This window comes from Emydura macquarii, unplaced genomic scaffold (genome assembly GCF_026122565.2).
Source record: "Emydura macquarii macquarii isolate MOO-44397 ecotype Brisbane River unplaced genomic scaffold, CSIRO-AGI_Emac_v2 contig_3328, whole genome shotgun sequence".
Taxonomy (NCBI): Eukaryota; Metazoa; Chordata; order Testudines; family Chelidae; genus Emydura; species Emydura macquarii.
The window spans coordinates 4,877,691-4,891,855 of NW_027133465.1; the positions used below are offsets into that span (position 1 = coordinate 4,877,691).

General features: G+C 41.7%; 1 protein-coding gene across 1 annotated transcript in view; it reads right to left on the reverse strand.

Annotated features, from left to right (window-relative positions):
- The window catches only part of UVRAG (UV radiation resistance associated), a 155,497-nt gene extending 143,417 nt beyond the window's left edge, over positions 1-12,080 (reverse strand). Inside the window, exon 1 of the mRNA XM_067533189.1 lies at positions 11,904-12,080. Within this exon, the coding sequence (XP_067389290.1) occupies positions 11,904-11,984 (81 nt within the window). The 5' untranslated portion in view covers positions 11,985-12,080. The remainder of the gene's footprint in view (positions 1-11,903) is intronic.
- Between the last annotated feature and the right edge of the window lie 2,085 nt (positions 12,081-14,165).

The window sequence follows — 14,165 nt, forward strand, 5'->3', positions numbered from 1 at the left end:
AATTTAAACCAATAGTTACATCACAAGAAGGTGTTTACACAGTGGGAAGGGGAAAGGAGGAAATTATATGGGTCTAAGTGCCTTTTTTCAGTATACCATATATCACTTGGGAAGGAGTTTAATCTAAACCAAAAAACCACTCATACCAAAAATAAGTTGGCATGCATCGGCCGTGCCCAAGGGTGAGCATGTAGAAAATCTGAGCAAAATCCTTCCAGCTGTTTTGCAGTTAAGGAAGAGTGCAAAAAATTAACTCATGTTAATATAATGTTATATATATTAAACAACCATAGTAAGTGTGGCTGAAGTTTCAAACTTCACACACTAACCACGCAACAGCTCTTAATTCATTCACATCACTTAATACTTGTCATAATTTAGTCCCTGTGTTTTCTGTAGCCATAGAACGTGTTTCAAACTACTGTAGCCTGGGATTATGGTGCCAAAGTCTTCCAAACCTGAACCAAATGGAACCAGTGCAATGTCTTCATATTTGCAGACAGCCTGAAGTAGATGAGAGGCACAAACTGCCCCTAGTCATGACAATGGGAGAAACTAATGACTACATTGTTAATTAGGTGGCTATTAACCATTTTAGCAGAAGTATCCACTTAATATGATTATTCCACAGACCTAAATGGCCTCCCACAACTTCCTGTGCATCAAAAGTACTAACTGTCCCTTATCCAGATGCCAAAAGCCCCAGCTTTCCCATAATTCCTTTAATGCAGTTGTATGCTGCAGTATTGCCAATCCCAAATGTTCAAAAATCATGAGTCAGACTCACCAAAAATCATTAGATTGGCTTCAAAAATCACAGGATTATGTAAAAATAATAGATTTTGTGGTTTTTATTTGCCTTCTGCTTTTTAAGCCTTTGGAGTGCACAGGAGTCATATTTTGAAGCTTTCTCCACAACTACAATGGCTAAAAACTTACTTTTTCCTTTAAGAATGAAGGCTGAAATCATCACATATCCACTTGAGTCCAGGAGCTGAGGCTTTAAGAAAGACAGCAATCAGCATGAGACATGATAAAATCATGAGTTGGGAACATATTGTCAAAATAACTGCAGCCCTCTGAAAATTGAAAATTTAGCAGCAGCAAATAAGTTGACTAATATTTAACTTTTAACATTGTACTCATTCCATCATTTAGTTCATTAAAACTCCCACTTTTAGTGTACCTAAAGAACTCTGATTTAGTTAGACATTTTGTAGTGTGATACATTTGCAGCCTTTGACAACTGATGATGAGATTTTGTACATAACTGTGGACCCTGGAACGGGTAAAAGTGTTTGAGATATAAGAGCAGAACCAGCTGAGCAGAGACCCTGAAGGACATAGCGGTTAACTGCTCATGCACCAAGAGTGCTCTCAGAGGGTTTGGTCACCCCTCCTCTCCAACATGCAATTTAGGCCACCGTAGAAGACAGCAAAACTGATGGCACTGCAGACCCATCAGCATGCTGACAAGCACTTCTACTTCTCCATTCCAACTGAATCCAGATAGCATGCTGTCTTGGCTTTCCTGAGTTGAGGGCCAAAAATGGATGAGGCACAAATTTGGAAGCCAAAGCTTAATCCTCGTACAGTGGAAGTAATAATGGATAGCTAAAAGGAAGAAACTAGACTGCACTACTAGAATGGTACCAGTAACAATGGGCAAACCTTTAGAAGTTATTTCCAGTTTTACAGGTATTACTGGTTTCAACAATATTTTCAGTTTTATGTGTATGGAATATCATTAGAACTGATACTCTCAAAATTCATTACAGTTTTTAAAAAGACCCACCAGAGCACTGAAAGAGTCTGCTAACCCTTCATTCAAGTATATGGTCTCAGGGTAATGGGACAGACATCATTAACTTTGCATATGCTACAGAGCAATCTTAACTTCACAGTTCCTAAAATTGAGTCTTTAACCATGCAACTGCAATGTTTTTATTTAAAGATGGAAGCAACTTCAGTGTCCAGAACTTCAGAATTCTCCTGGATTGCAAAGGAGTTTGCAATAACGCATTTGACTTGCATAACTTGGAGCAACGTGGCTACGTACCACTGAAAGACCCTGATGCACACACTTTAAGGAGGTACGTGGAATGAAGGCTCTCTTCGGCAAGCCTTATGAGCTGCAGAACACCCAAGATGCATCAAACTGGTACTCCCTCCTGTAAGCCTTACAGGGCATAAACCAGCATTCCCTAAGCCCCAGGCATTTTAAGAGCCCCTTACCTTGCACACCTGTACTTATTACTGTTTTCCTCTCTGCAGCCACGTACACTATGTAAAGTCTATTTGTTAATGTCAAAACAGGCAACCATCATGGTCTGCAGCAGATGATGTAAATCCTAATGCTAATGGAGAACTGAAACACTGATTTTCAAAGCCAAGCAGGATAGATTGCTTCCTCATAGGTAGTCATTACAACACTTGTTTTTTGCTTTGACCTTTTTAACATACCACCTTTCCTTCACCTCTAAAGGTGCCCAAACTCTGTTGCCCACCAGGGTCCTTCCTTGTAAAGATACTTGAATTCACAATTACTTTTTCAATCATAAAACTGAGACAGTTCTCCTACTGCTTCAGAAAACTGCACTGCAGCTGGTCATTGCTCACCAATAGCAAATAATTTCCTCCTTATTTCACATAATTATGATTTACAAATCCACACACAGTGTCTCAACAAAGTGCAGAACCAATGAGTCAGACAAGACCAAAACTAAAATTCACATTTAATTGTTATGATCCCCAGGATGTCTACCGAATTTCCCACTACTGTTTCCTCCTACTCCATCAGTTTCCATATGTACCATCAAGAATATTAATGTTTATATAAATCCAGTAGAAATTGATTCAGAGAAATTCCATTCACACAAATGATTACAATTTGTGCATCAAATTGCAGCACCTGAACAGTTAAAATGAAATAGGGAGATCTCCAGATATCATGAACACTGAACACGATTGAACTTTAGGATAATAAAGGTTCAAATTAATGGGTTAGATGTAAAGTTGGAAGTTCAAAATGTAAAGCATTACATTCACTACATGAATTGGGAGTGGAAAGGACAAAAGCAAATGCTCAGAAAACAAAAACTACTTACAAGAAAGGAAAGAAACTAAGATAAGGCAAACAATTAACTTCCTTCCCCATTCCAACAGCTATATTTATCATGTAGTCATCGTAATGCTAAGGACACAAAACAATTCTACATAAGAAGTGATAGAGAAGGTGAACTCATCAGGTAAACTGACCAACATTCAACAGAGATTTGAAGAATGCAACCCTAAATTAAATAAGATCTGCCCACTCACCCTGCACTCAGCCAGATCAATTTTGCCTTCCAAATCTTACGAAACAGGCAAGATAGGCATACTGGATCTCTAGTTCCACAACAAGGAAATACTTTCCTCTTAAGTTGTTAAGATAGTTCTATACAGAATTTCCTTTTATTTTGCCTATATAAAGCCTTACATTTTAGAAGATGAAGGCCAAAGAAAAGTTGGTTCTCTCCTACAATGGGGCAAGCATACTAATGGTTAGGAAAGGGGACCAAACTGAAGACGCTGGGTTCTAGTCCTAACTCTACCACACACAGTGAAATCTTGAGAAAGTCAGTTAATCTCTGTTTCTCTCCTCCACAGCCAACCTATAATATTTCTCTGAATAGTGTTGACTGGCTTACGAATGCCCATAAAGCACTTTGAGATCCTCAGATGGAAGGAAGACTTTGAAAGTGCATTGCAAATAGATACACTTTATTGTAATACCAAGCATGCATCACCAGACCAAAAAAAGGCACTTTCAGTCTTAGTAAAAGCCACCTGATTTCATGCAAACAGACCGCACTACATTATAGACTCAGACTCCAAGATCAGAAGGGACCAATATAATCATCTAGTCTGACCTCCTGCACAACACAGGCCACAGAACCTCACACAGCCACTCCTGTAATAGACCCCTGACCTATGACTGAATTATTAAAGTCCTCAAATCATGGTTTAAAGACTTTAAGGTACAGAGAATCCACCAGCAAGTGAGCCGTGCCCCATGCTACTTAGGAATATGAAAAACCTCCAGAGCCTTTGCCAATCTGCCCTGGGGGGAAAATTCCTTCCCGACCCTAAATATGGCGATCTGTTAAACCCTAAGCATGTGAGCAAGACTCATCAGCCAGACACCCAAGAAAGAATTCTCCATAATAACTCAGAACCCACCCTATCTAACATCCCTTCACAGGCCATTAATATATCTACCACCAGTAGTCAAAGATCAGTCAATTGCCAAACTAGGCTGTCCCATCATAAATTTATCAAGTTCAGTTTTGAAGTCAGCTAGGTTTTTTGCCCCACTGCTCCCCTTGGAAGGCTATTCCAGAACTTCTCTCCTCTGATGGTTAGAAACCTGCATCTAATTTCAAGTCTAAACTTCCTGATGGCCGGTTTATAGCCATTAGTTCTTGTGTCCACATTGGCGCTGAACTTAAATAATTCCTCTCCCTACCTCATCTTTGCTCTCTATAAATACATCAGAGAGATAATCATATCTCCCCTCAACCTTCTTTTGAATAGGCTAAACAAGCCAAGCTCCAAGTCTCCTCTCACAAGCCAGGTTTTCCGTTCCACTGATCTTCCTAGTAGCCCTTCTCTGCACCTGTTCCAGTTTGAATTCATCTCTCTTAAACATGGGGACCAGAACTGCACACATTATTCCAGATGAGGTCTCACCAGCACCTTGTATAACGGTACAAATACCTCATCAGCTTTTTTCACAGCCACATCACATTGGCGGCTCAGTCATCCTGTGATCAACCAATACGTCCAGGTCCTTCTCCTCCTCTGTTACTTCCAACTGATGCATCCCCAGCTTATAGCAGAAATTCTTGTTATTAGTCCCTAAATGCATGACCTTGCATTTTCCACTATTAAATTTCATTCTATTTCTATTACTCCAGTTTACAAGGTCATCCAGATCTTCCTGTATGATATCCTGATCCTTCTCTGTATTGGCAATATCTCCCACTTTGTGTCATCTGCAAACTTTATTAGTACATTCCCACTTTTTGTGCCAAGGTCAGTAATAAAAAGGTTAAATAAGATCAGTCCCAAGACCGATCCCTGAGGAACTCCACTAGTAACCTCCCTTCAGCCTGACAGTTCACCTTTCAGTATGACCCATTGTAGTCTCCCCTTTAACCAGTTCCGTATTCATCGTTCCATTTTCATATTATCCCCCATCTTTTCCAATTTAACTAATAATTCCCCATGTGGAACCATATTAAATGCCTTACTGAAATCTAGGTAAATTAGATCCATTGAATTCCCTTTGTCTAAAAAATCTGTTATCTTCTCAAAAAAGGAGATCAGGTTGAGCTGGCATGATCTACCTTTTGTAAAGCCATCTTGTATTTTATTCCGATTACCATTAACCTCGATGTCCTTAACTACTTTCTCTTTCAAAAATTTTTCAGAGACCTTGCATACTCCTGAGGTCAAACTAACAAGCCTGTAGTTACCTGGATCACTTTTTTCCTCCCTTTCTTAAGAATAGGAACTAGGTTAGAAATTCTCCAGTCATACGGTACAGCCCCTGAGCTTACAGATTCATTAAAAATCCTTGCTAATGTGCTTGCAATTTCATGTGCTAGTTCCTTTAATATTCTTGAATGGAGATTATCTCCCCCCCCCCAATTTAGTCCCATTAAGTTGTTCAAGTTTGGCTTTTATCTCGGATGTGGTAATTTCTACCTCCATATCCTCATTCCCATTAACCACCCTACCACTATCCCCAATATCATCATTAGCCTCATTAAAAATAGAGGCAAAGTATTTGTTTAGATATTCAACCATGCCTAGATTATGCTTAACCTTCACCCCATGCTCAGTGCTTAGCGGTCCCATTTCTTCTCTCTTTGTTGTCTTCCTATTTATATGGCTATAGAACCTTTTACTGTTGGTTTTAATTCCCTTTGCATGGTCCAACTCTACTTGGCTTTTGGCCTCTCTCACTTTCTCTCTACATGTTCTGACCTCCAAGAGGTAGCTTTCCTTTCTGATCCCTCCCATCTTCCACTCTTTGTAGGCTTTTTGCTTTCTCTTAATCACCTGTCGGAGATGCTTACTCATCCAGCTTGGTCTACAACTCTTGCCTATAAATTTTTTCCCCCTTCCTTGGGATGCAGGTTCCAAATAGTTCCTGCAATTTGACTTGAAGTAATTCCAAGACTCCTCCACCTTTAGATCCATCAGTTCTTTAGTCCAGTCCACTTCCCCAACTAATTCCCTTGATTTTTTAAAGTTAACCCTTTTGAAGTCAAAAACCCTAGTCACAGATCTAGTTTTGTTTATCCTTCCATTTAGTTTGAACTGAATTAGCTCATGATCACTCGAACCAAGGCTGTCCCCTACAGCTAGTTCTTCTGAGGTCCTCACTACTCACCAATACCAAATCTAAAGTGGCATCCCCTCTTGTTGGTTCAGTAACTATTTGGTGAAGGAATCTGTCAGCTATCACATCCAGGAAAATCTTGACTGTTAATACTACTAGCACTTGTCCTCCAGTCTGTATCTGGGAAGTTAAAGTGTCTCATAATCACACAGTTTCCACTAGTATTTACTTCATTAAAAGCCTTAAAGAGGTCTCTATCCATGTCCAAATCAGATCCTGGTGATCTGTAGCATCCCCCAAGCACTATCCCAAGGGAAACTCCAGTAGTTTTCTTCCCCAAAGTGATTTTTACCCAGACAGACTCTGCCTTATCAATTCCATCACTTCTAATTTCTTTACAGTCTACCGCATCATTGATAGAAAATGCTACTCCATCACCTTTGCCTTTATATTTGTCTTTCTACTGTCAATATCACCTATTAGACTGGTATCTACACTACCCTTCCTCTTAATGCCCATTCTGCTCTGGACATTGTGTCCTTTCTTACTTCATTTTCCTCCCTCTCAATGCTAATCAGGTGTAGAGATTACCTAGGCATCTCCCAACTATCTCACCCAGCTTCCTAGTTTAAAGCATTATGTATGCTTTTAAAGGATGCACATGCCTAAAGAGTTATTACCAATAAATGTGTAAATAAAGATAAAACGCTGTCATGACATACAGCTAGAGCAGACAAAGATGAGCCAACACTGGAGTTTATCACCAGTCAAGTCTTTATCCCTTGTGTTTTGTCCTTAGTAGCTAATATATTGACTATAACTAGCTTGTAATTTAAAAAGGCTTGTGTGCAACTCTGGGAAAAGCATCAAGGTATCAAATGGCTATATATCGTACTTCAGTGCTAAGCATCCAATCTATATCCTCCTTAGGTATAGATCAGCGGAGTAGAATAACAAAGTTGAGAATTGCACTGTGTACAGAGCAAGACTAATCCCAAATTGTAACAAACAGTTTTAAAGGCTTGTCTATATATTAAAGTTGCACTGCTTTAGCTATAATTAGAGATATACAACATCCTACTGTGGCTGCAGTTCTATGGTTATAAAGTTACTTTATACTAGTATAGCTGTGCCCAACAGGAAGGAGAGTAAGTATACCAATATAAGGTACCTTTAACAGTATAACTGTATTCACACTAGGCATTTGACCAGTATAACTATTGACGGAAGTAGGGGGAAGGGGGGGAAATCACACCCCTTACTGAAAGAATTATACCCAGCCTAAGACAAGTGAAAACCCCATTTAAGTGCTAAAATTTCCTTTCTCCCTTTAGTGTTGTTTAACACTTCCACTTCCTCTTTTACACAAAAGCTACCAGTGTCCTTTTACTAGTAGGAAAGTAAGAAAATTACTTCACATTTTTACTACTGTAATAAAATTATGTAACATAACAGAAAGATTCTCTTCTCCACACCTTTCTAGTTAAATACGTGGCTCACACATACTTTTCCCAAGTTTGAACAAAAGCTGCTTCCCACTCCCATCTCCATACTGTCCCTTCCTTTTGAAAAGCCTTTCAAAAACACATTCACCAAGCCAGCAACCTCTCTTCAAATCCCTGTTAAAATCTTGATTCTGCCATATTACTTACAAAAAGAGAAGTAATGTATACGCATTAAGCGTGTGGAATTTTAACACTTGTATTACCTCACCCTTTCCCAACATTATATGTTCTTATACCCATTTAAGTCATATCTGACTTCAGACTGTATGCTCTTCAGGTCAGGGATTGCATTTGATTGTTTATCAAGCGTCTAGCACATTTACGTATTTTATTATTCGAGTCCAGAAATCTAGCCAAGTATTTGGATTTATGGGGCAGCTGGGGGAACCCACAATGGTCTGGAATTCCAGCCATAGCTTTATAAAAGTTATTTTATATAACTTATTTTATAACTTTATAAAAGTTAGTTTGTTTGAACCCAAGATCCAGAGGAATAGTTTAGTAGTCTAAACTTCAAATGTAATATATTCAGACACCTTGGAACGAGAGCTGAATCCCAATTCATCTCATTCCTAAAAAAATAGATTGCATACTATGTAGTTTACTGTGTTGGGGCCTTTCACGTAAAACTTCACAGAGGAGACAGGAGCTGTGTTTTTATTGACATTAAATATCTTTGATTCTTTTTGTAAAACAGTGGAAGGATTCAGATTTCCTACTCACCACAAACTCACTATTCAGTGAGGAGACCCCACCCCTGGCAAGAACTTCAGGATATTGCTTTATATGTACGGTTGTGATCTAAGAATATATTCTTTACCCCAACCCTCCTGAAGAACATTTCTTGCAATTATTTTCAGAGTTCACTGCAAACTTTCACAGGACAACTATAGAATTAGAAGGACACCGACTTTTAATCGGTGGTCCCCAGAACAAGCTAGAGTAACTCTATGGACTGATCTAAGTTACAGCTACCTGACTGGGGCTTCTAAATAATACAAACAAACCTTTTCTCAAGTCTACAAAAATTGGCAGGGGGTTTTGTAGTTACATTTTCCTCCTTTTTCCACAAATAGGGGAGAGAAAAATCTTAGAAAGACCCACACAAACAGAAAATAGGCTACAGAGAGCACATCAATGCATAATATAAAGCTGAAAAACTAGTGGAAAACGGTTACACATTTTGAATTTTATGAGTGATATTTAAGTTGACTGCACCCTTTATGTATATATTAACAAGATATTTATTACAAGTTACATGTTAATGCAGCTGTTTACAGAACAAGGAGATTGACTAATGACAAAACTTCTGGGCCCTCAGTGATCATCTCCACCACAGATCATTAAGATCTTCAAACCTCCTCAGACCAAAATCAATGGCAGAATTCTTATCAATTCTAGCAGGAGCAGAAATGGACCACATGCTGCATGAAACCTGAAAAGGGGCATTCCTCTCTCTAAATAACTACACATTACATTTGATCAGAATCAGTAATTAGTACAGCAACACTGAACAAATCACTTGACTGCAGCGTGACTAGCTCCCAATGTTAAGACTGCACTTTTGTTCAGATCCTTCCAACTGAACCACTGCAAGCCTAGAGATCTTATTCTTTCCTCTTGACTGCCTATGACAGGGCTGGAAAGTGTGTTTTAAGCTGTTACATATCAGATACACAGACAGATACAGACCACTTTCTTTCTAAAGCGGAATAGGATCAGCAAACCTAAAAATTTTAGATGAAGAATAGAAGCTGACATTTTGACAGAGCTGTAGGTTAGTTACATCCTCAAACAGTGCAGTCAAACATTACACATAAACAAACTTTATGTGCATACAACAATTTAAGCATTTGTTCTTTGCTGGAAAAATAGCAATGAACTCAGGTCACCATTTCTCATGTTTGCACAGTTCAAGTGTGGCACTGCCTGTTCTAATAAGGCACCACGTACTGGAACATGAATTAGTAAGTGTACATGTGTGCTAGAAAATTGTACATGAAAAGTGTACATGTGCGCTAGAAAATTAGCCTGAATTATGTGGGATTCCACACAGATTTTTCATGTTATATAAACAGTAGACTAAAATAGAGATTAAGTCAGAATGACTTTCATATTATTTCTAATTAACAGGGAAATGAAAAAAAAAAACCAGTACAGGCTCAAAAGTTTCACCATTTTTGCCTACTATCATTATTAGTATTTTTTAAGGGAGCAAAGAAAGGAGACATTTGCAGAGTGTTAATGACTATATGTGAAAAACATTTTACATCTCAGTCAAAACCACGGACATCAAGGCCAGATACTACATGGGGGACAGAAGGATGGTCTTAAGGTTACGGCAGTGGACTAGTATTCAGGAGCCTTGGGTTCAATTCCAAGCTCTGTCACATAATTCCTTTGTGTTTAGAACATAGGCTCTTCATAACATAGCTTTTATGTGTTTGTAGAATGCCTAGCACAGCTGGGCCTCAATCTCATATGCAGGCTCGCTAGCCTAATACTTTTAATATTAATCACCCATACACAAGTGTACTATAAAATAATGCCCTCCAAAACTTTGAGTGTCTCTCTCTTCTTGGTTTTACAACAGGGCTAGCAATCTCTTCAGTTGATTTTGATGTCTATTGATCTTCTTTGAATCATGCTTAGGTACTTATTTACAGGCACATAGAACTGAGAAATACAGCTCCCTTCTGTTCTTTAGCTATCAGTGACATCAGCTATAACAGAAGTAACAAACTCAGTTCTAAGGGTGCAGATTCAAGTCTTATTTTACAAGACTTCAAAGAAAAAAGGTAAAACAGAAAAGGATCATCTCACTTGCTAATTACACACACTGACAAAGGTAAGAGTTTTGAAGTTTGACTTCTAACATTATATTACTCAAACTCACATTCTGAGTCATTGAGTATGTCAACACTGCAGCTGTGCCACTATAGCATAGACACTTCCTAGGGCAACGGAAGGGGTTTTCCCCCCATCAATAACGTTAATCCACCTCTCTGAAGGACAGTAGTTAGATCAACAGAAGAATTCTTCCCTTCAGCCTAGCTGTGTCTACACTGGGGATTATGTTGACCTAACTACAGCACTCAGGGCATCAATTTTTCAAAGCCTTGAGCAAAGCAGCTATGTTGATCTAATTACTTAAGTGTGGAGACCTTAAGTTGAGTTATTCTTTAATAAATGATCTGCAAGAAGCTGTATTCATGAGGAAAAAGTAGGAGCTTTGTTAAATATGCTTTGCTAAACATTTATACGCTTACAGAAAAAAACCAGCATTTCTTACTTAACCTTGTTTTAAACTCATTCTCCAAGATTAAAAGGCTCACCTGCTGAACCAACAGCTACACCAGTAAACAAAGTTGGGAACATTTGAAGGCGGGAGTAGGAGGTGGGCAGAGGCTTATCCGTCTCTTAAACAGCCGTAATGGAATCGTTTTTATTCACAGACACCCTTTTTCTTTCCCCGCTGACATTAAAACAACAGTATTTGTTCTATTACCACAAAAAGCGTAAGACAAATTTATGGGGGGGGTCAGAGGAACAGGAAAAATAGCTTGGTGATGCAACTCCCCCTACTCCTCCAAATGAAGAGCTGTGTGTATGTTACCACCTATGAAGCAGCAGCAACCCTGCCAGTGAATCTGCCCCTCTCCTCTCCGCACCCCAAGGGTTCCCCTTTCCTTCCCTCACCCCACAGATACCCCAGGCACCCTCCAGCCTATCCGCCTCGCCAGCACCTGCCCGGCTTACCCATACCTGGAGGCACCCCCACCTCTATGACCCACTCACCACCCCCTCCCCCACCATCCCCCCCACTCACCGCCCCAGGGACCGGCCCCCACAGTTTCCCCCCCTCACTGCCCCCCACACTACCGTCAGCGCCCCCCTTTCTCAGGGCCAGGCCCTTCCCCGCCAGCACCCCGTCCCCCCGCCCGCAGGGACCCCCGTCCCCCACACACACACACCCCTAGCCCCCCCGCAGTCCGGGCCCCAGCTACCTGCTGCGAGGGCAGCTCCACATGCAGGGCCCGGCTACCGGAGCCCGCGGGTAGCGCGGCGGGGCCGGCGGCCGAGCTCATCCTCACGGGAGGGCAGCGGCCCGGCAGCGCGTGAGGCGCCTGCGCATCGGCCCCTTTACCGCAGCCGGCCACCGAGGGGTTAATGGCGGCAGAAGCACCGGGCCGGGACCGCTCGCTCAGGGGCCATATTACCGCAGTGCTGGGAGAAACCCGACCGCGGATTGGGGCGCCGAGCCGCCTGGCCGCACAGCTATTGGTGGCGGGAGACGTCACTCAACGTTGCTTTCAGCGCTGTCGGTCAAACCGCTGAAAGGTAATTGCCTCCAACAGCCTCCTGATTGCCTGAGGTACTTCCGGGGGGCGGGACAACAGCGGACGATGGTGATGCTGATTGGACAACATAGTTGTGATTGGGATGGTAACTGTCCCCCATCACGTGGGGACGTGTTTTTATCACGTGAGATGAGAAAAATATTTTTCTGGGTAACCTGGGGGGGGGGCAGTCTCCATGGTAACAGAGGAGACTGGAGTTAGGCCTGGCCCTGCCTAGGGCTGCCCTGGTAATGGGTGGGAAGCCTCTCCCAGGGTCCATCCATGCAGTGCAGCTCCCCCAACACCAGCTCCCAGCATGCAGTGCAGCCCCCCAACACCTGCTCCCAGCATGCAGTGCCCCCTCCTCCCAGCATTCAGTGCAGCCCCCCAACACCTTCCCCCAGCATGCAGTGCAGCCCCCTCAACACCTGCTCCCAGCATGCAGTGCACCCTCCTCCCAGCATTCAGTGCAGCCCCCCAACACCTGCTCCCAGCATGCAGTGTCCCCTCCTCCCAGCATGCAGTGCAGCCCCCCAACACCTGCTCCCAGCATGCAGTGAAGCCCCCAAGACTACTGTGCACCCTCCCCCCAACACCTGCTCCCAGCATGCAGTGTACCCTCCTCTCAGCATGCAGTGAACCCCCCAAGACTACTGTGCACCCTCCCCCCAACACCTGCTCCCAGCATGCAGTGCAGCCTCCCCCCCCACCATGTAGTGCTGGCACCCTCTTCCTCCCCCCTCCCCCACCACAGTGAAGCCCAGCATGATCCCAGCATGCAAAGTTGTCTGAATATACCTGCTCCCAGCATGCAATGCGGCCCCCCACACCTTCTCCCAGCATGCATTGAGGCTGGGGCAAAGTCAGGGTAGCTAGGTTGCCTTTATGATCTCTTTTTCTTAATAACTACAACAAGGTTAGATGCGTTTTAATGCTCTCAACCTTAACTTCAATTTAACTGACTTTTTTTTTTTTTTTTTGGTCTGGGGATCAAAATGATGAAGGTACATAATACACGACAGATTGGTAAACTGACCCAGCCAAGAAATAACGGCAGATCTTTTCCTCCAGGTTAGCATTCATAACAAGAAAGAAGAAAACATGTTAACATAAATGGAAAAAGAAATTGGGAGCTCCCAGCTTGGAGATCAGTTCAGCTCTATGGCATTGCTGATGGAGCCCAGCCTTCCCAAAGTCCTTCTCCACCCCCACTTATCAATGCATCTTGCTGCCAGTCAGCCACATCTTCCCCTTCGTATTTTTTATGGATAGCATGAAACAACTACAGACCCTGTGTTTGCTGATTATCTGGTAGTGGCCATGCACTCTGTGGTATATGGGTGTGTGTCTTAAGACCACAGATTTCGAAAGTGATTTTGGGTGATTCAGTTTTTGAGTGCACAACTTTCAAGACCCTGGGCCTGAGTTTCAGAGGTGCTGAGCACCCACAGCTCTGTCTGGAGTTCTGGATGTTGCTAGCTCAAACTGGGAACCCAAAAAAATCAGGCATCCCAAATCAGTGGCCATTTTTGATAAATTTGCTGTGAGTGCATAGTCAATCCTTGCTTTTGTATTCTTGTAAAAAAGATAACAGTATATCTCAATGTTTTCAGCAAGTTACTATTGCCAACCTCATACATTAAAAAATCATTAATCAAGGCATAAAAATCACGAGATTTAAAAAAATAATAATACATTTTGGGTTTGTTTTATTTGTGTTCTGCTTTCTGAGCCCTTAGATTGCATTCACTTAACATTCTAAAGCTTTTCTCCTTAATGATGAGGGCTAGCAACTTACTTTTTTTTTTTTAAATGAAAGCTGAGATTTCTTTTGCCAAATCTCTTTATTCCAAAAGTTGGGGCCTTAAGAAATATACCCAAAATCAAAAGACTTGTGGTAAAATCATGGGAGTTGGCAACACCATCCAA